The sequence below is a fragment of the Schistocerca cancellata genome, chromosome 2 (genome assembly GCF_023864275.1).
Source record: "Schistocerca cancellata isolate TAMUIC-IGC-003103 chromosome 2, iqSchCanc2.1, whole genome shotgun sequence".
NCBI classification, from domain to species: Eukaryota; Metazoa; Arthropoda; class Insecta; order Orthoptera; family Acrididae; genus Schistocerca; species Schistocerca cancellata.
The window spans coordinates 464,111,382-464,135,754 of NC_064627.1; the positions used below are offsets into that span (position 1 = coordinate 464,111,382).

Consider the following 24,373-nt stretch of genomic DNA (forward strand, 5'->3'; position numbering starts at 1 on the left):
ACCAGCGAGCGCGCTGTCAGCGGGCAGTGTGGTTCATCTATAAAGTTTTCGATGCATGCGCAGAATAGTTACAGTACACTATATATTGCAGAACGGAGGACGTTTTCGCCAGTCTGTGATGGCTCACCTGAAGATGACTGGCAGGTACCCAGTTGAAATATCGTGCGAAGTATTGAACAACGACTGGCTGCAAGCCCGTAATTTGTTTGAACAGTCAATTCGCCAGGAAAATTTTAAAATTCAAATCAGACTACTGAAATGTTTGCTGGATTCCTAGAGGTGATAGCAGACAGATTGTCATGTGACTTAATACAAGGTGGGTTGATGGCATTGGGAAACATGTAGCAGTAACATAATTATAGACTGTAATTCACTGCAAAATCTAGAGTAGCATATTGATATCATATCAATTATATTAGCAGAACTAACAATAAATGGAGCTCACACAGTACCTGTAGATGGAAAATGAGCCATTTTTATGTATACTAATCTTTGTGCTACAGAGCTATGTATTATCTGAGACTGAGTGACTTGTAGTGGGGGTAATGACTTGTGTACTTTGAAACCTATTATAAAGCTGTAGCGTGGCTCCTTCCAGCTGCAGATGCACCATGCAGTGATTCTAACATATCTTCATGTTTTGGACATCCCTCTGATGCAAGAGTTCCTTTCCAGGAAGAGGACCAAGGATTTTACATTGATCGTAGTATTTGACTATCACAACACTATCTTTTCCTTTTCTCCATGATTTTATTTTAGGCTAACTGGTGGTGATAGCACAATTTCGTCAAACATCCTTCATACACTCCTGGAAATTGAAATAAGAACACCGTGAATTCATTGTCCCAGGAAGGGGAAACTTTATTGACACATTCCTGGGGTCAGATACATCACATGATCACACTGACAGAACCACAGGCACATAGACACAGGCAACAGAGCATGCACAATGTCGGCACTAGTACAGTGTATATCCACCTTTCGCAGCAATGCAGGCTGCTATTCTCCCATGGAGACGATCGTAGAGATGCTGGATGTAGTCCTGTGGAATGGCTTGCCATGCCATTTCCACCTGGCGCCTCAGTTGGACCAGCGTTAGTGCTGGACGTGCAGACCGCGTGAAACGACGCTTCATCCAGTCCCAAACATGCTCAATGGGGGACAGATCCGGAGATCTTGCTGGCCAGGGTAGTTGACTTACACCTTCTAGAGCACGTTGGGTGGCACGGGATACATGCGGACGTGCATTGTCCTGTTGGAACAACAAGTTCCCTTGCCGGTCTAGGAATGGTAGAATGATGGGTTCGATGACGGTTTGGATGTACCGTGCACTATTCAGTGTCCCCTCGACGATCACCAGTGGTGTACGGCCAGTGTAGGAGATCGCTCCCCACACCATGATGCCGGGTGTTGGCCCTGTGTGCCTCGGTCGTATGCAGTCCTGATTGTGGCGCTCACCTGCACGGCGCCAAACACGCATACGACCATCATTGGCACCAAGGCAGAAGCGACTCTCATCGCTGAAGACGACACGTCTCCATTCGTCCCTCCATTCACGCCTGTCGCGACACCACTGGAGGCGGGCTGCACGATGTTGGGGCGTGAGCGGAAGACGGCCTAACGGTGTGCGGGACCGTAGCCCAGCTTCATGGAGACGGTTGCGAATGGTCCTCGCCGATACCCCAGGAGCAACAGCGTCCCTAATTTGCTGGGAAGTGGCGGTGCGGTCCCCTACGGCACTGCGTAGGATCCTATGGTCTTGGCGTGCATCCGTGCGTCGCTGCGGTCCGGTCCCAGGTCGACGGGCACGTGCACCTTCCGACGACCACTGGCGACAACATCGATGTACTGTGGAGACCTCACGCCCCACGTGTTGAGCAATTCGGCGGTACGTCCACCCGGCCTCCCGCATGCCCACTATATGCCCTCGCTCAAAGTCCGTCAACTGCACATACGGTTCACGTCCACGCTGTCGCGGCATGCTACCAGTGTTAAAGACTGCGATGGAGCTCCGTATGCCACGGCAAACGGGCTGACACTGACGGCGGCGGTGCACAAATGCTGCGCAGCTAGCGCCATTCGACGGCCAACACCGCGGTTCCTGGTGTGTCCGCTGTGCCGTGCGTGTGATCATTGCTTGTACAGCCCTCTCGCAGTGTCCGGAGCAAGTATGGTGGGTCTGACACACCGGTGTCAATGTGTTCTTTTTTCCATTTCCAGGAGTGTATATCCAGTGAAATAACATGTACTCTTTGTGAAGTGAGTAAGTTATTTTGATAATGTTTCCAGGAGTCCAAAGAAATCTTCATGTGGTGTTAATGATGGATATTATGAATCCATCATTTTCACGACTCTTTGAAAGCAATCCTGCCTTACACAAAAAGTGTAGCATTTTGTGGCTTGAAAGCTGGAGTAGGCAGAGCTTACGAGCCATTCCTCAAATGTTGCTTTCCAGGTAGGTTGCCGCTCTTACTTTTAAATAAACAAATAATTTTTAACTGAATAAAAAACATTATATTCTGTATTGCAATTCCTCTGAGCGTAAGTATATGTAAAAAAAATATTGTGTTTTATTTGATCAGGGATGAAAAATTTGAATCAGTTGATACAAGAGGCACTCAGACAAACAGTGGAATTGATGAAAAACTTCTGAATGGTTTTGCAGCTATTCATGAGCAAGCTTCAGAAAAACTGAAAACACCCATGCGCTACCTTCATTTTGTTCAAACATTTCTTCAAATCTATAACAAAAAATATTCTTCCAGTGTCCAACAACAGGAAAGATTGAAGGTGAGTACTGTTCTCTTGAAGAATAATTTTAATTTTCTGTATACAAAAGTTTGCATTATCATCTATTTTAGCTGAAAAAGGTAGCACAAAAATGAATATTACAATTCTTGATTGCACATGTAATTGAGTCTACACAGACTGACACAGACTGTAATGTATAGGTCTTTTATGAATATTGTCATTGTTAACAGTTCTGAATACATATCTCAAGTGAATGGGATGGAGAGCAAAAGTCCTGTCAAAACGCATAAAGACCATAAGTCACATACTGCCTCTTCCTTTAATATATTTTTTTTCATTTCTTTAAAAAAGTGGCAGACCTCTTTCACCTATCTGTTATGTATTGAGCTGTAAGAGTTATTTACATTAAGACACTATGAGGATGGGTGGTTTGATTAATGGCTTTACAGATGCTTTTGTTAAAAAAAATTGTAAGTATGCGAAATCATTAGAATTATAGTCTGATTATTTGGGTACATATGTAGTAGTGCATAGAGGCATCAAGGGTGCAACCATGCTTTCTCTTCCATAGTAGTAGTAGTAGTGGTAGTATAAGTTTTAGTCAGCTGTACATAACTTTTATCCGGTGTTTTGATATGCCTTGGTTTTAAAATAATGAAAATAATGTAATTTATAGATACAGGTATTTACGTACTTGAAGGTCTCATTTGACAAGGATGAAATAGGTAAGTTGGTTGTGGCTTTAACAGTAGGAACCGTCCCACCATATTCCTGAAGTAATTCAAGGCATCCAAGGAAAACCTAACTAAAGATGGCTGAGTGAAGACTGTGGAACCTCCACCCTCCTGAACAAAAAAACAGTCTGCTTAAAACAGTACTACCTAATTCAGTTGATCCCTAGTGTACAATAGTATTTTGCAAAGAACTTATAGAATAATGTAAAAAGATAGAGCTACACTGTTCATTCATTTCATAGTACCAATCACTGCACACATCACGCACACTATACACACATTATTTCACAATGTAACATTCATACATTATCAGTTGATATCAAGGCAACATGTTTGGTTTCAGTTTTGTGTATGGTAAATTCCCATTTAGAGGAGATGAGTCAGAAATAGGCACAACAAAAAGACTGTCAGAAAATGAGCTTTTTGCTAACAAGGCCGCCATCAGAGATAAAACACACACACACACACACACACACACACACACACACACACACACACATATATATATATATATATATATATATATATATATATATATATATATATATATATTTTTATAATCGAAGGAAACATTCCACGAAGGAAAAAAAACATTCCACGAAGGAAAAATATATTTAAAAACAAAGATGATGTGACTTACCAAATGAAAGTGCTGGCAGGTCGACAGACACACAAACAAACACAAACATACACACAAAATCCAAGCTTTTGTCTTTCCTTCTCCTTCCCTCTTCCCGACGAGGCAACCGTTGGTTGCGAAAGCTTGGATTTTGTGTGTATGTTTGTGTTTGTTTGTGTGTCTGTCGACCTGCCAGCACTTTCATTTGGTAAGTCACATCATCTTTGTATATATATATACACACATCTCATACACACATGATAACTGCAGTCTCTGGCAGCCAGAGACGGTGGTCATGTGTGTGTGAGTTGCATTTGCATGAGTGTGTGCATTTGTGTGTGTATTTGTGTGTATGTTTTATCTCCAATGAAGGCCTTGCTGGTCGAAAGCTCATTTTCTGACAGTCTTTTTCTTGTGTCTATCTGAAACTCAGCATCTCCGCTATATGGTGAGTAGTAACTATCCTTTTCAAAATATTGTTACATTCCATCCTGGACTTTCCATTGTTGTAAATTCTGATTGTTTTGCCTGAAAACTTCCTTTTTTGAATTTTATGTATGTTCTCCCTTGGTAAATGTAAGTTCCATCTAGTTCTTGTACCATGGTCATCAACACCTTTGTTCAGTGTCACTTTTGATGTACACAACTGATTGGTTAATGTACTGGCATGGTGTAGTTAAAATCCCCAGTATTTTGAACAGGTATTTGCTATGAGCTAGCCTTATGCTTTTTAGTATTATTCTTATTACTCTTTTCTGTAGTTTAAAAATTGTGTTTTTATTTTCTGCATTTGTTCCCCAGAAAAGAATTCCTGATTGTATGTGTGATACATATCAACAGTATGTAACTAAAGACACTGGCTATATACATTAGTGACTGGATTCTAAGGACATAACATGCTGATGACATCCTGTCTGCAACTATCTTGGTGTGCTCACACAACTTCATTTGGGAATTGATAGTCCTTCCTTGAAATTTTGTTCATTACATTGTTTATAGAGGTGCTATCTACATTTAATTTAACGGTGTTACTTTTCCTCTTCAAACTGAAATTCATGGCATTTGTTTCTTTTTTATATTTAATGTCACTTTATTGCATCTTGACCAATTCTTATCTTACTTCAGTGTTTCATTTGCTTTTTCTGCAAGTAGTTCTCTTGTTTTCTCAGTGACTGTAATACTACTGTCACCAGCAAAGAGAATATTTTCCCTATGATTAACACTATTGTGTTACTGATAAATATCAGGAACAGTATTGGTCCTAATATGCTCCCCTGAGAAATTTACTTTGGTTCTGATAAGTGTTTTACTGTAAGTTTAGTTTTGTTAGAGGTTTGTGTTATCTCTTCTCTTTGTACTGTATATGCTAGGTATGATCAGAGCCAGTTATTAGCTAAGCATTTTATTCCTAATGATTCTACCTTATTCAGTAGAATTTTGTGGTCAACAGATTACAAGTTTTACTTGTTTCCCATTATTATTGTGCAGAGTTTTATAGTTTAATACCCAGGATGAAGTGAAAAAGTCATTAAGACCATTAGTTTTTTTTGTCATTGATCGATTAAGGAACAACTTCCCATACTTGAGGCATCTGTGAACAAAAAGAAAGCATCAGGTATTGGTGGGCATATGTGTGGCATACACTTTAGAAATTCACTGAATTCTTGCTATTTTCATAGTATTTTAAAGTGTCAATCAGCATTTCAGGAAAACTGTTTATGACTGGAAGCTATATTATAGAGTGAGAGAATATTGAAAGTTTCAGATTGTGGATAAAGTTGTATTAATTATTCTCACTGCACATGTTGTGCCAGTTACCTATAAAAATCAAAGCTTTTGGTCATATCCAGCATTGACTTTGTCAGGAAAACAAATGACTGTCAAAAAGTAACCAGTCACACAGATGTAAATTGACATAGTAATGCCAACCTAACCACAGATTACAGTGGCTCCAATGGTGGTACACATCTGTAGCACCACAGAATATAATATGAGACTTACTCCTTTACAGTCCGTTGGAATCAAGCACCACTTCCATGTTTGCTAAATGCATAGTATCTATATCTATTAAAGCTATTGACATGAATTCTGTTTTCTACAACTTCATTATAGATTTAGTCTCAATAACTTGAAACACGGGCAGGTATATGTTTCTCTACTGAAGAAACATCTTGTACATGTATGACAACAGCAGATTTATCTACTTGATGTGTCAGTGATATTGTGTACATTGCTGGTAAACTGTCTGAGTTGACTATACCATGTATCTAATGCCACTCTATGGGACAGTCTATTTTCATTATACCTTCAATCGTGAACATAGCAGTGCATGTTGTGTACACTATTTAGGCTGTCAACATCCCTTGAAAGGACATTTAAAGCTTTGTCTGTGTGTACATTGCCAAATTATGATAGGAAGGGGATGTCAACACATGAAGATACCTGCCAAATTGGTATACATGCCATTCAACTGTTATAATGAGACACAAAAATTGAAGGTATCCACTGTGGAGGATGCATGTGTTCAATGACACCAGTTGATGTTGATATCCACAAATAATGATCTGTAGGTACCCAAGGATAATGCAACAAAACTGTGACCTGCCTTTTTGGTGGTAACTGAGAGGGCTGTGCTGACACAGACAGTAAATAATTATTTCCATAGAATCAATTTGGCCTTTAGTCATCCATTACAAAGAACAGTACAAATCTCACAGCACTTTGGAGCATGAAGATGGACAATGGAACTTCTGAGGTTGTCCACTTGCACAGATGATGTCACAATTTAACAAGAGGGACAGAGGGTCAAATTAACAAATGAAACAACAGGAATAAGATTATATTAAGAGAAGGCAAACATGAGATATGGCATGCAGCAAAATTCAGTGCTTTCCTGTTCTTAGTCACATAAATGATTCACTCAGGACATTACTCTTCAAAAAATGTAGTGTTTGCTGATCAAATAAGTATATTAACAAAGGGCCTGAAGCACCCATACCACGCACAGCCAGGAGAATAATGGTACACTTCTAACAGCTAAACCCTTAGTCTTACAAAAACACGTATTAACTGCAGCAAAGGAAAATTCTATCTAGAAAACTAATAAATTTTGGACAGAATTGCTGGCCTGTACTTCAGGAGGTTAAATCTTTGGCACTTCCTATAGCCACACTTCTGTGATAATAGCATCCCAGTGTTCAGAACTTTAGTTCCTTCTCTGGGTAGGAGAGAGGTAGAGAGTGGAGAAGGATAAAAAGGACAGATAAGTCACTCACATGCCAGTATGGGATGAACACATGTGCAGTGATGACAACGATAGGCAAAGATCCATATCCAACAGTTCTGTTTTGTATTTATTAGTTTTTGTGATTGTATTATCTTTGATACAATGGAGCACTTTTCTTACATCTTATGTTCTGCCTGTGTGCTACATGCAGTTCATCACTGTCATCTGTTCCATCATTTAGTTCAGTCAATGAAGGAAAATTAGGGGAAACATTTGTGTTGTCACAGATTCTTGTACTTTTGTAGGGGTGAATGTTATGAACATCTTAATAAAAATCCTGACCAATGGACTGTGAGTGTAGTGGTGGAGCACTATTTATAGGTCTCTTTTTTATGTTTTTCTTGATTGTTATAAAAACTGCAAATTCTAGCAAAAATTTATCCCAGTACAAAATTAAAACAAATTAAATTTCTCTGGGACTAATATTTTACACCTTGCAAGAGATGGAAGAATTGTAGATTACTAAAAATAATATCAATAGAGAAATAACACAGCTTAGTGCTTGCAATTAATTGTTCAATACATTTACCTAGGTTTTGCCACCTCTAAGGATGTCTTCATAAGAATGAACATTAATACATAGAAAATCAGTTTGACAGAAACATTAACCAAGATCAAAAATGTCATTACACAGAATGGTTACTTACATAAAGTTATATTGCAAGAAGGCAGTAATCAAAGTTTGGAGCAGGCATGCTCAAGTCAAATTAAAAATTAAAAGCATTCCAGCCTTTGATACATACACCTTTACAAGGAACAACATTAGACTAAGCGGCCCAGTACCTTACATTGCAGTTGTGAAAACAAGAAATAAGTTGCACCATCTGTCATGCATGGACAGTGACATATGTCCATTTGAGACATTATGAAAGAAATAATCAAATTAAACAACAGTTGCTTGTGGAAAAACAAAATTCAAAGGATGAGGGTGTAATGTATTTTCGAAAAAACCAAGTAGTAAGGTAAATGAAGTACAACTAAGAGCCATCAATTAGGTTTTGCTGAAATGCCCATTATGTAAAGTACAGAGTATTGTAGAATATTTACAGAAATAGCTGCACAGTCCGAAAATATCTGCATGAAGGCAACCTTAACAGTACACATACTGTATATATCAGATTTGAAGAAAAAGATGTTTCTTTTTCTTCAAATCTCAAACAGTTGTGTACTATTAAAGTTTCCTTCATGCACGTCTTTTAGGACTGCGCAGCTGTTTGTAAATATTCTATGATACTCTGTGCTTTACACAATGGGCATTTTAGCAAAGCCTAATAGATGGCTCTTAGTTGTACTTCACTTACTTGAGTGCTTGGTATTTTCAAAACTACATTACACTCTCATCCTTTGAATTTTTTTTTTTTTTTTTTTTATAAGTAACAGTTGTTTAATTCGATTATTTCTGTTATACTGTCTCAAATGGGCATGTCCAAGCCTGATAGATGGCGCAACTTGTGTGTTGTTATCATGGCAGCAATGAAAGCCACTGGGAAGCTTAGTGTGATGTTGTTTCCTGCAAGGTGTACATACCAAAGGCTGGAACGCTTTTAATTATTGGGTTGACTTGAGCATGTCTGCACCAAACTTTGACTGTTGCTTTCTCGCAGTGTAACTTTACATAGGTAGCCTTTCTATGTTATGACATTTTTTATCTTGGTTAATGTTTCTGTCAAAGTTATTTTCTACATATTACTTCATAGGGCTTTTAAATTTTCATTCTGATGAAGACATTGTTAGAGATGTTGAAACATAGGTTTAATCTATTAAACAATTAGTTGCAACTGGTTGGCTGTGTTATTTCTCCATCAAAACTTATATATAGTTGCTGAAAGACAGCCTGTGAAAATAATGTTTTAATGGTATAAAATTAACATATATTGTTAAATGCAGGGGGGTTAAGAACAAATATTGAATATTAATGGTTAAGTTGTGTTCTGGGGGTGTAACAGGATGGATAGGTGGGGTGAAGGTTAGAAGTGTGAGGAAAAGTAGGTTGCTGGACTATGCTCATGTACTTCTCTCCTTCATAAGTCTGCAAAATGAAGAGTGAGCAGGCAACTCCCCATTTTCTCTACCATGTTACATCACAAAAATCAACTACATTGTGTTTCACGAAGTTACGCCAACCCTTCTGCAGCTCGCCTTATGAGCTGTGCAGTTGGGTGCGATGGTGTTTATTTTCCCCAAAGTACATTAACACTACATGGAATACAGAAATAAATTACTAATAATATTAGTGCAACAAATGCAAAATGAATTTCTATACACTCTTCTACAATGCTAAAGGGTTCCTGAATGGAAGAGATTTATGCAGTTTACCAGTAACACAATTAATGGTGAGAGAAATGCAGGAACTTTCTGCTCATTACTTAATTCACCAACAAGTCATTACAACATATTTCCATGGCTTTAGAATAAGCTGCCAATGACAGACAGCAGAGAGATGCTCTATTTACTAATACAATCTGTTTCCCATCAACAGTACATAGGTCATTGTCATCATCACGCTTACAAATTAAGCACTTCACAGCCACTGTTTATAGAAATGTAATTTATATAAAAGCTCACTTAATAACTGCAAATAAGTATTCAGTTAATAAATTTAAAGTAACTCCACTATGTAAACATGAGCTCAGTGTTGTTATTTTGTCTGCTTATGTAAAAGAAATGGCCAGGAAATGCTGGGGAGATATAGTCTATCTGTAAACTGAAAATTGAGCAACAGTTTTTGGTGTAGGAAGTCACTTTTCCTGGAAGAACACTACAACTGCTGTACAGGATGACTAAGAATCAATTTCTCTGCTAACAGTGTGAAAAAGTGATAGAGATTTACACAGATTCTGTCCACATATTTTTCTTGAGTTTATGTTATTAGCAACTCATATTTGTGCTCAATGTAGTGTTAACACATCCCTTTCAGGAATGTCTGTGCACTGCATTGCTAAGGATTTAAAAAGAGCTGCAGAAGGCTTAGTATAAATTTGAAAAATTTCCTGAAACTATATTTTGCCACTGACTGGACTAATTTGGCAATTCTTTCACTACTTCAGTAATCTTCCTCTCATGTTCAGGGCCTCCTTTTCCTTATTTGCAGACCTTTTTCTGTATTCAGTGACCCTTTCTCTTAGTTTTTCATCATGTTTTTCCATATTTAGAGAGCCACTTTTTTTTGTTAGGGCATCTTTTTTTCTTTATTTGGATGCTGTTTGTCTGTGTCCAGGCATAATTATTCTTTAATTGGTGACCCCCTTTTCTCTATTTTTTAATATTTTGCTTAGTGTTTTATTCTCTAGTTTTTGTTTGGCTATGTTTTTTCATTGTTTTTCAGTACACTTTCACTGTTTGGCTATCTCCTTCCATTGTTAAATAGTTTTCTCTCTCTCCCCCCCCCCCCTGCTCTGCAATAATTTTTACTCATCAGTGGACCAATCTTTCTTGTATTATTACTGTTTTTCTGCATTTAATGATATCCTTCTGTTCAGAAGTGTTAATAGTATATTTAATGACTATTTCTCCTTTCAGTTTTACATTCTTATTTTTTGCACATTATCTTAGTTGCCAGTTTGCTTGTGTGCGAGAACTGTTCAGCCTTTTTCATTATTTTATGATCTTTCTTATGTCTTCAGTGATTTTCCTCAATGTTCAGTGTCCTTTCTCCTGATCCTTTTTTGTATTACTGACCACTGGTGTAGGGACACAGAAATCCAACATGTAGTATTATCATTGTATGAAAGGGCAAACTCTTACTGCAGAACTACCAAAATACATTAATATAATGGTGCCGCAAGGTAGCATATTAGGACCAATACCATTACTGATATACGTCAATGACCTTCCCAGTAGTGTTGATTTGATTTGATTTGATTTTAACAGGAGAGCTAAAACAGCTTAGGTCTAACCCGCCACTGCCCGCACTGAAAGTAGGTTTATTGTGCGGTATCACTCCCTGTATATTTAGTAAAGCCAACCAGTGCCCTAAAATAGTGCAAGGAGTCCCTCTACCAGTATTTTGTTAGACACAATTTCTTCAGGTCTAGTTGTACCGAAGATTCTGTATCTTTTACTCTCCAATGCCATGCGTTCAAAGATTAGGTGTGATGCAGTTTCTTCACCCTCATCACAGATCCTGCATTTAGGGTCCTCTTCCATTATACCCATTGTGTGTAGGTGTTTTTTGAAGTTCCCATGGCCGGTCATCAGTCCAGTCATGAGATTGATCTCTTTCCTGTTCAATCCCAGGATTACAGAGCTTCTTTTGAAACATGGCTTGGGTATCATTACCTTACCATGTTTTTGTTTATGGACATTGGTCCAATATCCTACGTGCTGTTTCCTCAGCCAGTTCCATAGTTCTAATGTGATCATAGCCTTGGTGATTTTCAAGACAGGTTCTGGTCCAATAAATGGAGAATTTGCCCCCATCCTAGCCAATATATCGGCTTGTTCATTGCCACAGATCCCTGAGTGGCCAGGTACACCCTATTGCTTCCCCCTAGTTCCACCAGAGCCCTGTGGCAATCTGCAACAATCTTAGATCTTGTTGCAGGAGCTGCCAATGATTTCAGGGCTGCCTGCTGTCTGAGTAGATGTAGATACTGCGATCACGATCATTGTAGCACCTACTCATATTCTCCTCCACACATGCCCTGATTGCAGTAATTTTGGCTTGGAATGCAGAGACCAGTTTCCCTAGAGAGATGCTGCTCTCCAGTCTTGGCTGAACCCCGTACAACCCTGCCCTAACGCCTTGATCTGTTTTCGACCCATCGGTGAATCACACGATGTCCCCCATACGGTGTCGAACTGTTTTCTTCCACGCTCCTTACTTCCAATTATTATGTTGTAAGGCTTGTCGAAGTAGTTAGGAGTTATTACATAGTCAGCAGGCATTTCCCCAGCCATACCTATATTTACCTCACTCAATATGTTAGTGTGTGATTCTGGATATCCAAATGAGACCCAGTTTTGGCCAGTTTTAAGTCTATGTGCCCCAGCTGCTGCCTCCATCTTAACCCGAAGGTGAAGTGGAGGCATGTCCAGCATGGCTTTCATTCCAGGTTTGGTGTGCTGCTAATTCCACCTGTTATGGCTAAGCAGGCCAATCTCTGCACCTTAGCAAGCTCTTTAGCAGCATCACGCTGTTCTACCTTCTTCCACCACACTACGGCCCCATAGGAAATCCTAGGTCTAACCACTGTGGTGTATATTCAGTGCATACCCCTTGGGTTTAGGCCCCAGTTTTTGCCACAAGCTGTCCTAGTACTCACTAAAGTACTTTTTGCCTTGGAACTGATACTCTTAATATGAGGGGTCCAAGTTAGCTTCTCACACAAGGTTACCCCTAGATATTTCACTGTCCCCTTCACAGGTAGAATTTCATGGAAGAGCTTTAGATTCCAACTTGCATGCTGAATATGTCTCTTCATAAATGGCACCACAACAGTCTTCTTAGGATTAACTCTCAGATCCTGTTTAATGCACCATTTTTGCACAATGTCCAATCTTTCTTGTGCCATATTCCTAACTGTGTCAGTGAATTTGCCAAGTATTACTATGACACGGTCATCTGTGTATCCTTGGCAGAAGCATTGTCTGGAATTTAGTTCCTCAATGAGTTCGTTCACCATTAGATTCCACAATAGAGAAGAAAAAACTCCTCCTTGCGGGCAGCCTTTAGTGGTCTTAATTACCATATTTTCATTCATCATGGTAGTGTCTACCTTCCTTCCACTAAGCATGGCTCTGGTCCACCTACACACAGTGTTCCCCAGATCATGCACCTCTGCTGCCCTTACCATGGAATCGAAGGTCATGTTACTAAAGGCCCCCTCGATATCCATGAAGATGCAGAGGGCTATTTCTTGGAAGTGAATTGCTTTTTCCACCTTCCCGACGAGTTGGTGGAGAGCTGTTTCACATGATTTACCTGGTTGGTATGCGTGTTGGTTCAGGTGTAGAGGGGCCCTACATAGCCTCCTCTCCCCAACGTATACATTAACCAGTTTTTCCAGTGTTTTGAGAATGAAGGAGGACAGACTAATTGGTCTCATATCCTTGGCCTTGGTATGATCAATTCTCTGTGGCTTTGGAATGAAGACAACCTTCACTGCCCTCCAAACATTGAGAATGATATTTACTGCTAAGCTAACCCTAAATAGCCTGCATAGGATTCTTATAAGCTTTCCTCCTGCCTGTTGCAGAGAGCTGGAAAAATTCCATTTGGGCCAGGTGACTTAAATGGCTGGAATGGTCCCACCTCCCACTGGATTTTGTTGAAGTTCACACACTCCTTGGCCGCTTCCCAGTCCTCTCTTCGAGTGTCTGAGAACCGTTGTCTCTCTGGGGTCACATACTGGTCTGTGTTATCTGGCAGAGCATATTGAGGAAAGTGAGTTTTGAGGAGCAATTCCAGCATCTCATTTGCTGTCTTTGTATATTCCCCATCCTCTTTCCTTAGCGTACCTCCTGGATTAGTTGGTACTCTAGTGAGAATCTTGTGAAGTCTGGCTTGTACAGCTGTGCCTTCCACTTCCTCACAGAATGCCTTCCAGGATGCCTCCTTTGCTTGTCTTATTGCAGGGTTGTAACTGACAAGGGCCTCACGATATTTATCCCATTGTCCTTTGTGTCTTGCAATATTAAACAGTCTCCGTACCTGTTTTCTTTGCGTTTCCAATTTGTTATTCCACCAAGGAACACTCCTATTTGTGGACTTCCTGGTGATTGTGCAGTTGTACTGATATGAGTTCACTATGTCAGAGGTAACAGCCTCTGCTACTTCCTCAAATTCTACTGGCTTCCTTATCGTGGTTTTAATTTCCGATAAGCCTAAGTCAAGGTCCCTCCTATATGTCTCCCAGTCTGTTTTCCTGGGATTTCTATAAGTCATGGTCTGCCTGATTCCCATTTCAACCTTGAATTTAATGTACATGTGGTCCAATGAGGATGGCTCCAACACCACATGCCATTGTTTGACATAGCTACCCATTGTCATGGAATCAAATGTTATGTCAATTACTTCTTCCCTTCTGCTCTTCCTGAATGTAGGTTCATTGCCCCTATTCAGGATCTCTAAGTTGTTAGCTAAGAGGAATTCAAGAAGGTACTCACCTCTACTGTTGGTGTCCTTTCTGCCCCACACTAGGTTGTGGGCATTGGCGTCGCACCCCACCAGCAGTTGGTCACCTTGCCGATGGCAAGTCTCTACCAGTCTCCTCACCTCCAAGGGAGGGTCAGAACTGTCTTCATAAGGAAGGTATGCTGAGGCCAAGACAATTTCCCTCGTGATACCTTCCTCACATTGCTGCATTTTGATGGTCACTAAGTCCCTAGAGCAGAAATCCATCATTGGCATGAAAGAAATGGCGTTTCTCACATAGATGCATGTACTGGAGTTTCTTAGATTTCTAGCATAAATCAGCTTACCTCCAGTGCCTCTGAGGTCCGATACACCCCCTTTGTATAAATAGGGTTCTTGTATCAGGGCCACGTCCACTTCCTGTCTCCTCAGGCAGCGGCTCAGTGCATCAGAGGCCCCTTTACTGTGCTGCAAATTAATCTGCAGCACCTCCAGGCTCCATCTTACTGCCATCTTGAAGGTCTTTGAGAACCCTGACAGTGACCTGCGAGAACCCTAAAAACAGTTTCAGGTCCTGCTCCTGCATTGCCTTCAGGGACTTCTCAGCAACCTCCACCACCAAAGTTCATCCTTCTGGAGCAACCTTCTGGTTAATCTCTCTCCAGTCTTCTGTCGGGACTTTTGGGTTCTGGGCCCCTATTTTCCCGAACAGAGTCTTGGGAGAGACTTCCTTAAGGATCTTGGGTACCCATAATGATATCTTTGCGGTCTTGTGTCGATTTACTATATTTAGCTACTTTCCTCCATTTTGTTGCAGTCGTATTTGTTTTCCAGCAGTCTTGACAATAGGGGGAGTCTGTAACCTTGTGCATAGTATACCCAATAGTACATGGTGTTTTCTGGTTGATTTTTAAGTGAAATGACTGATTTTAGGATCACATGAAATATGCACCCTAGAGACCACTATAATTTGTTTCCAGCATTTTCTATTCCTGTTTGTTGTGAGAAATGAGGTTGGGTTTTGTGCAGCTTTTGTAAACGTATTGAGTTCTACACATGAAAGTGCTGTATAGTATATTAAAACTATTTGAAAGATATTGTTAATTTTTTGGTTATAGCGTTTTATGCTGAGTTAAATTCTACCTATATTGGAAACTGGTTATATAACACCTGGGTGGTTAATACATTGTTTTACAGTCATACACCATTTTGTACTTTGTACTGGAAGAAGGTCTTTTACCACAGAACATTTGATGCTGACAAATTGACTCAGTTTCTTTATTGTCATAACAATTATACCTGTATCAAAAACAGAAATTTATGTTAGTTTCTAATAGCCTCTATTTAAAACATGAATACTACTGTTTAAAAAATCCCCCTCTCATCATTGGTAAAGGAACTCATCATTCCAAAAGCTAGGACACTGTCATGAGTTTTATGAGATTTAACCTCCAAAAGATGGCAAAAACTCATATTATGCAATTCCACACAAATAAAAATGAAAATATCTTCAACATTTCGCGGCCCTGTCAGCAACTGTATAAATATTAATTTTAATTTTAATAATGAACAGCCTCAGTTGCACCGTTTACCTAGAATTTACCTAGGTTTTAGTCGGAATAACCCAACCTTCTTCAGAATAACAGTATCTACCATTTGTCCATAGTGGACATCGTCAAGCTAAAACTACAAATCCATAAATTATCGTCAAACTGTAAAATTTATCTGGTACTGCCTCGGCCCCACTTCGCGACCGCGATGCGGCAGCCACGAGTGCTGTAATGGAACTCAATGGTAGATACTATTATTCTGAAGAAGGTTGGGTTATCCTGACTGAAACCTAGGTAAATTCTAGGTAAATGGTGCAACTGAGGCTGTTCATTATTAAAATTAAAAATAAACAAAAATGACTTACAGGTATCAAAAGTAAGGATCTATGGGCATACACTGTGTGAGGCTCCATGTGTGAAGCTCCTAGGTATCCATATGAATAATAAACTGAGGTGGCACCGGCATGTGGATGGGTTAATCAAAAAGCTCAGTTTATCTTCATCTGCATACACACTGTATGGTGCATGTCAGAGTGGTCATTTCTATTCATGTTCCACTCACAAATGGAACAAGTTGAAAATGACTGTCTAGATGTCTCCGTACAAGCCCTAATCTCCCTTAAATTGTTCTTGTGGTCCTTATGGAAAATGTGTGTTGCCAGCAGTAGAACCAATTTACAGTCAGCTTCAAATGACGATTCTGTAAATTTCGTCAATGATATTTCAGGAAAAGAACATTCCCATACCTGCCACCCATGCATTCCGATTTGAGTTCCCAAAGTGTCTCCATAATATTGTTGTGGTTATTGAACCTGCTGATAACAAGTGTAGCAACATGCCTCTGAATTGCTTCATCTTACTATAATCCAACCTGGTGGGGATCCCAAACACTTGAGCAGTTCCCAGGCACGGGCTGCACTTGTGTTCTACATGTGAACTCCTTTGTAGATGGGTGACACTCTTCTGCGGCACTGCAGCGAAAGTGAAAAATGTATTTATTTGAAACTCCCATCGTTTGTCTGTTATGAGCCTTCCAGCTCTGATGTTTGTTCTTGCCACAGTTATTTCTGTTAGTTATTGTTGTACCAGTAAGTTACTCAGTATTTGTAAACCCCTTCATTGAACTAAGTTTGGCTGTTAGCGTCTGCTGACCATACTGTGGATGATATAGCTCATTAGTTTCTTTTTCAGCTTGACTTCTGCTGTAGTGGCTCTTCAAATGTGGGTAGGAGTAGTTCTTACACTGTGGTAAATTTTCCTAATAGGTGCTTTGATACATTATGTCCATTTGTATTGACAGTGTGCACCTGTTTGATGTGGGTGGAATTTCTCTAAGCAGTAGCTATGCTTGCTGCAACTGATACACAGAGTGCCACAGATGATGTACGGAGGATGTGCCTCATGTAGTTTCAGCTAGTTTTTGTATGAAATTCATCCTTGTACTTTATTTTTGTTTAACATATTTTTTATTTTTTTCTTTATCTTTATTCATCCAAGGATCATGTCACAGTGATGCAGGATTTGTCAAAGTAATACAGTGCAAGTCAATAGAACAAAAGTGTAAAACACACAGCATGCTTAACATGCTTTATGAGGATAGGTCAGGCAGCCTATGACAATAGGACAGGTGGTCGTCCATGGCCTTGATTAAGGAACTATCCTGGCATTTGCCTTAGCGATCCAGGAAAACCACAGGAAAGCTAAATCAGGATGGTTGGACAGAGCAAGTCCATCCTCCTGTACATGAGGTCAGTGTCTTAACAGCTGCTCTGTCTCATTCCTTGATTTACACTCAGTTTATTTCAGATAACTTACAATATAAAACATAGTCTTCATTTGTCATTGACACACACTGGGGACATCCACTGATGACTCTTGGAATGTTTCCAGTTACTTGAAATGTAAAACATAGTTCCATTCTTCACTGCCTCACACACTAAAACACTCACCAATGTCTCCCAGACTGTGAAGATGCTGATATTCACCTTGCATCAGTTGCATACAGTTCTCACTGTATTCAACTACGTCCCACAATCTACTTGGAAAATATTTGTGTCATGAAGTTTGCATCATGGCACATGACTTCCTTCTGAAAGCAGTAAATCACAGTCACAAACTGAACTGTGACAAGATGCTGTAGTTCTCACCTTTCATTACTATTCACTACTCCTGAGACCTCTAAATAATCTTTAATCTTGTAATATACTTATTTAAGTACATAGCTTTAGCTTTCTTTCAAGCAGATATATTTTAATAATCTTTTTCGGTTCGTCTGACAAGTTATTATACAGTTTTATCTCTTGATATAAAATGCTGTTTTGTCTTGATAATGTTGTTTGAAAGGTGGCAGTTCTGTGTAGTTTTATTTCAAGATGATTTGTTGTACAGCCCTAATATAGGTCTTGGTACCTCCATTTTATCTACACTTTCCTCCAAGCTTGTTTATTTCTCAAGTGAAAAACACATACCCTGATTTTTGTGGGGTCCAGCTTCAGACTGTTAAACTCATAATATGCTGAGAGTTCTTCCAACGATTTAGTTAACTTATCTTCTCCCTTTTCAATTGTGTAGCTATTTGTCACCACTTCACTGTGTCATCAGTGTGTATAAATCTCCCCTTTCTGATTATGCACCCATAAGCCACCACTAATGTGTCATCATTGTATAAAAAATTATTTGACTCAAGCAGCTATTGGTATGATTATTTTAACACTTGATTACAATGCTTTCTTGTCACGATTACTGTTTTTATATTGTCAGTGTGTGATAGTCATTTTATTTGTCTCCAACTGAAAAATGTAAAAACAATTCTTTTTCATGTGTAATAGCAATTCTCTTTGTTTACTAAAATTGTTTTGTGCCTTTGTAACAAAAACAGTGACAATTAAGCTTAGTCAGATATATATGTATGAAAACATAGTTATATCAATAATACTGTACTAACAACTCTTTAAAATTATCTAACTGTATATGAATTCGAAATATAGGAATTGCATGAAACAACTCTACACATCTTTAAACTTTCCTCATTTTCACCAGGTATTTTTAGTATAAACACAACTATTAATTATGAGTCTGAATATAGAATTAAAAACTGACATGACTGAAGCATTTATGAAAAGTATTTGAAAGTCCAGCTATTTTCTTAACACCACATATAATTTGTTCACAATGTCCTGACCAAATTTTCATGGTGGAAGGTGGGGATGTGGAGTAGAGGAAGCTGGCTCCTCCTATTGTAGCCCAACAGACAGACAACCATTGGGAGAATGGTGGTCAGTAGGAACAAGCTGTGCTTTTCTCACAGAGTGCTGTCACTACACATTTGCTTGCTGGCTTGCCACAGCATGGCACGTCAAGCGCTTTGTAGTGACCATGGTAAACAAACATTCAGTAGTTTTAGATCACCAATGTTGGCAGTGGCTGGAAACAAAACACCAACTTCAGCCAATTCAGAACTAGGGATCCCTCATTCAGGATGTTGTAAACAAACTATAGATGATATTGCTCTCAAATTTTTTTCCAGAAATAATAATGTTGTGCACATTTTTTTAAAAAATAGATTGGAGTGATGAAACTTACAGAAGCCAAAAATGTTGTGGACTCTCTCAAGTCAGAAGCAGATATTCAGCAGAAGGAACTTGCAGAGAAGCAAGCTAAAGCAAATACTGCCCTTCAGATAATAACAGAAACAATGCACAATGCAAACTCACATAAAGGACAACTGGAAATGCTCAAAGAACAAAGTGAGAAGAAGAATCAGGAACTTATGATAAGGTAATGCATCTTGAATATGTATTCCTGCAGTCTTGTCATAGTTTGCTTCACAATATCATAGTGATTTTATGTATTTTATGCAAAACATTTTCTCTTGTTGACGGACTAAATGTAATTCTGACAGTGAAAAATCAATATTTTTGCCATTGATTGACATTCATACAAGGCAGTAGCTTGGATTAAGAATAATATAGTGACTCACAATTTTTGACTACATTTATGTTTTATGACCAGTAGTTTTACATTACTTAGGACAGTGTCAACTGAACTGATAAAATATTTCAAGGAATAATATGACCCAAGTATCTTCACAAAGTAATTTTTCTGAACTTTACCAAAACAGAAGAACTCTTAAAAGTAAGACGTTAATGTAGGGGAAGACTTTATATGTAATAACCAGTTATCTACACTGACCAGCCACATTAATGCAACCAACTGTGAAAAGCCTGAATAACCATTTTAGCAGTATGGACTTTTGCAAGACATACAGGAAGGTTAATCGATTGTGCCTTCCAGATTGATGAGATCACCTAGGGAATGCCACGAAAAGATTCTCCAAATCATAATGCCCCCTCCTCCAGCCTGGTCTCTTCTGACAATTGGTGTAGAGTTTGGCTTTCAGATGTTCTTGAGGCTGTAGACATCAGCAGCCATCTGTTTGACGGAGCATAAAATATGATTCATCTGAAAAGGCCACCTGTGCCCTCCCAGTGGACTTCCATATGTGGTATTGGCATGCAGATTCCAACCTTTGTTGCTGATCAGCAGCAGTCAGCATTGGCACATTAACCCGGTGCCTGCTGTTTAGGCCTGCATGCAGAAACATTCACTGCAGTGGTCATTGAGGAGACACTCTTGGTAGCCGCTTTGTTCATCTGGGCAGTCAGGTGCTCTACAGTTTTATGTCTGTTCAGCCATAAACATCGCCACAGCTGTAATCGACTCCTGTCATCTATGGTCTGTGATGCATCACAGTTGCCTCATTGCTGGTTTTGGATAGTGACATTTTGCAATGCATTGTATACTTTAACCACAGTGGCATGCAAACAGTTTAAAAACTTAGCTATTTCAGAAATGGCATGCAAACGGTTTACAAACTTAGCCATTTCAGAAATACTTCCACCCTTGACCAAAGGCCAATGATCATGGCAATTTTGATGTTGGATAAATTGCTCCATGTATGCATTACATCAACAGCTGTACTGTTCTCCACTTCTCGCCGACATCTTTTTCACTGCTAGTGCTGTCACCTGCTATCTGAGAGTGGTTATTACGTGCTGACATCAAACATATTTGGTTGTTACATTAATGTGAACTGACCATGTACAACATTGACATTTAAGAAGACTCTAAATACACACTGACTGTTGTGTATCTGTTTGAAGTGAAGGGTAGAACTGCTAAAAATTTGCTATTAGCAACAACATAATTCGTAGTGAAAAAGACAGTGTGCTCTTCAGGCTATGATGGAAATCTGTGAAAAAAACTTCAAACAAACATTATCTCCATTTGTTAAGCCTTATTTATGATGCACAAAGTGGAACAGACGACAGCAAAGTGAAAACTGTATTAATTAATGATTTTAATTCTTCATCTAAAGGAAAACATGGGATTTTAACTATTGTGTCACTACAAAAGTTAATGAGTAAAAGAAATAATCTGTCAAATATATTTGTATCTCACTATTTCAGAATTCTGCAACACGATTTAAGTGTGAATGTAATGAAATTTCTTTAATAATATGGTTTCTTTCATGGCAAAAAATAGTAGTTTTAAAACCATGAGATATTTGAAAGCTAACTTTTATCCTTGACTACGAAGTCTTTCGCGACGGAGTCCTTGCATAAAAAGTTCTCGGTTTACTTGCCGCGTCAAATTTGGATAAAATCCCAAGCTTTCGATGTCTACCTCCGTCATCTTCGTCAGGGGTAAAACTGACTGTCGTGGACCGGTGAGGCTTCCGCTTTTATAAGCAGTAGACGGCTTCTCATTGGCTGGATGACGTCACGGTGAAACCGATGCGTACTGAGGTGGCGGCCTCTATATCCATAGATTTTGTTTGCGCGCTTTATCCAGCGTTGCTTGCAGCGCCATCCATCGCAACAGGCGGAGAACTGCGAGGAATGTAAGAAGTCTCCCTCTGCGCTCTTTCTATATCAATTGCGTGCTTCCATGCATTGCTGAGTGCATAACCGGAATCTCTGTTGAAATTATTTTCACAGAGTCTAATTTTACCCCTGACGAAGATGACGGAGGTAGTCATCGAAAGCTTGGGATTTTATCCAAATTTGACGCGGCAAGTAAACCGAGAACTTTTTATGCAACTTTTATCCTTCATAATGAATATACTGTCAGCAGTATATTATCTGCAATCCATGCACAAATTTGATCCATTAATGGCTAAAAAAAAGAAAATTTTGGTATATGTTATATACAATCAAGTTTCAGTTGGACAAACTATTCATTTGTAATATGGGGTGACTTCAACTTGCCAGGTATAGATTGGGAGTGCTATGCCATCAAAGCTGGTGCCAGAGACAGGTAATCATGTGACATCATTCTGGATGTCTTGTCCAAAAATTACCTTGATTCTATAGTTAGAGAAACAACTCATGAGGGTAACATCTTACGTGATATTCGGAGTACCACAGGGAAGTGTGATAGAACCATTGCTGTTCACAATATATATAAATGATCTAGTAGAAAGCGTCAGATGCTCTTTAAGGCTATTCCCAGATGATGCAGTTGGTTATACCAAAGTAGCAGTGCCAAAAAACAGTACAAATTTGCAGAACAACCTGCAGAGAATTGAAGAATGGTGCAGACTCTGCCAGTTGACTCTGAATGTAAATAAATGTAACATATTGTGCATACATAGGAAAAGAAATCCACTATTGTACAGCTACACTCTTGATGACAAACAGCTGGAGACAGCATGTGCCGTAAAATATCTAGGCGTAACTATCCAGAGTGACCTTAAATGAAATGACCACGTAAAACAGATAGTGGGAAAAGCAGACACCAGACTCAGATTCATTGGAAGAATCTTAAGAAAATGTAACTCATCCATGAAAGAAGTAGTTTATAAGGTGCTTGTTTGCCTGATTCTTGTGTATTGTTCATCTATCTGGGATCACTATCAGGCAGGACTGATACAGGAGATAGAGAAGATCTAACAAAAAGCGGTGCATTTTGTCACAGAATCATTTAGCTGGTGAGAGAGCGTTAAGAGATGTTAAACAAACTCCACTGGCATATGTTACAAGAGAGACGTTGTACATCACAGAGAGATTTACTTTTGAAATTTTGGAACAGCGTTTTTCAGGAGGAGTCAGACAACATATTACTTCCTCCCACATACACCTCACGTATTGACCACCAGGAGAGAATTCGAGAAATTAGAGCCAATACAGAGGGTTACCGACAATCATTCTTCCCACGCACTATGCACGAGTGGAACAGGGGTGGAGAGATCAGGTAGTGTACCTTCCACCACACACCATTAGGTGGCTTGCGGAGTATGATGTAGATGTAGAGGAGCACGACACATCAAATTACCTTGAGTGAGAGAGAGAGGAGAGGGGGGAGAGGACTGAAAATTATTAATGATCACTGAAACAAGTGTAGAGTTTTCACAATACTGCTGTTTACAGTATGAGACACAAAAATTTTTTGAGAGTTTACTATTTGGGAAGAATCTCTTTTTAGTTATATATGACACTGGCATATTTAACTAATTCTGCATTAGCTAATTTGACAGTATGGAGAAAATATGAGTGAAAAGGTTTTTTTTATTTTTTTTATTTTTTTTTATTTTTATTAAAACATGCTCTCCTTGTACTCCAGACTGTGCTGCCTCGCTTTCCACTCCTGATAGAAAAATTACTTAGTAATGGTTTTCAAGGATGAAAACTACTGGGCCATTATTAAAGCATAAACTTCTTAATTGTCACACCATGTGAAAACCTACATATGTTCGAGTAGAACAGTGAAGCAGTTGCTGAGTTATTTTACGAAACATGTTACAATCCATTTGATTTGTGATCTGAATGGCAGTAAAATTTGGGATTATAGCATTGAAATTTATGTTTCTAGAATAATGTTGGTATAGATCTACACAAACCACATGTAGTATTTCATCAGGCAGTTGACAAACAGGATTCTTCAAAGATGTCATGTTGTTTAGTCATAAGTTTCCTTTTCATCTTCTTGACACTTAAACAAACTAATTTTCAGCAATGGACAAAAATTAAAACTTGTGAGCTTCATGAACATTTGTTACATAATACTTTTTTTGCCTCCAAGGCATTAAAGACAAATTCCAAGTGTGAGAGAAATACTGTTTTTACTAATAAAATGTGGCAGTAAGTCTAGTGATACTGTGAAGTGCTACAAAACTGTGTGCATCTCAAACAGGGTAAACTTTATGAGACTTGTAATTCCGACAGAGCATGTACAAGGACACTCTGCTTATTGACCATTCCTTATTTTCAAAGAGCTTTTTTTTTTTTTTCTCGATTTGGTCAGTTTATTCTGACTCATGATTTGACACCAAGTAATATTTTAGCTCTGGGGATACAT

General features: G+C 39.0%; 1 protein-coding gene across 1 annotated transcript in view; it reads left to right on the forward strand.

Moving 5' to 3' along the window:
• The window catches only part of LOC126161972 (cytoplasmic dynein 2 heavy chain 1), a 778,966-nt gene that overhangs the window by 524,565 nt on the left and 230,028 nt on the right, over positions 1–24,373 (forward strand). Inside the window, 3 exon segments of the mRNA XM_049918163.1 lie at positions 2,290–2,455; positions 2,583–2,790; positions 19,578–19,792. Of these exon segments, the coding sequence (XP_049774120.1) occupies positions 2,290–2,455; positions 2,583–2,790; positions 19,578–19,792 (589 nt within the window).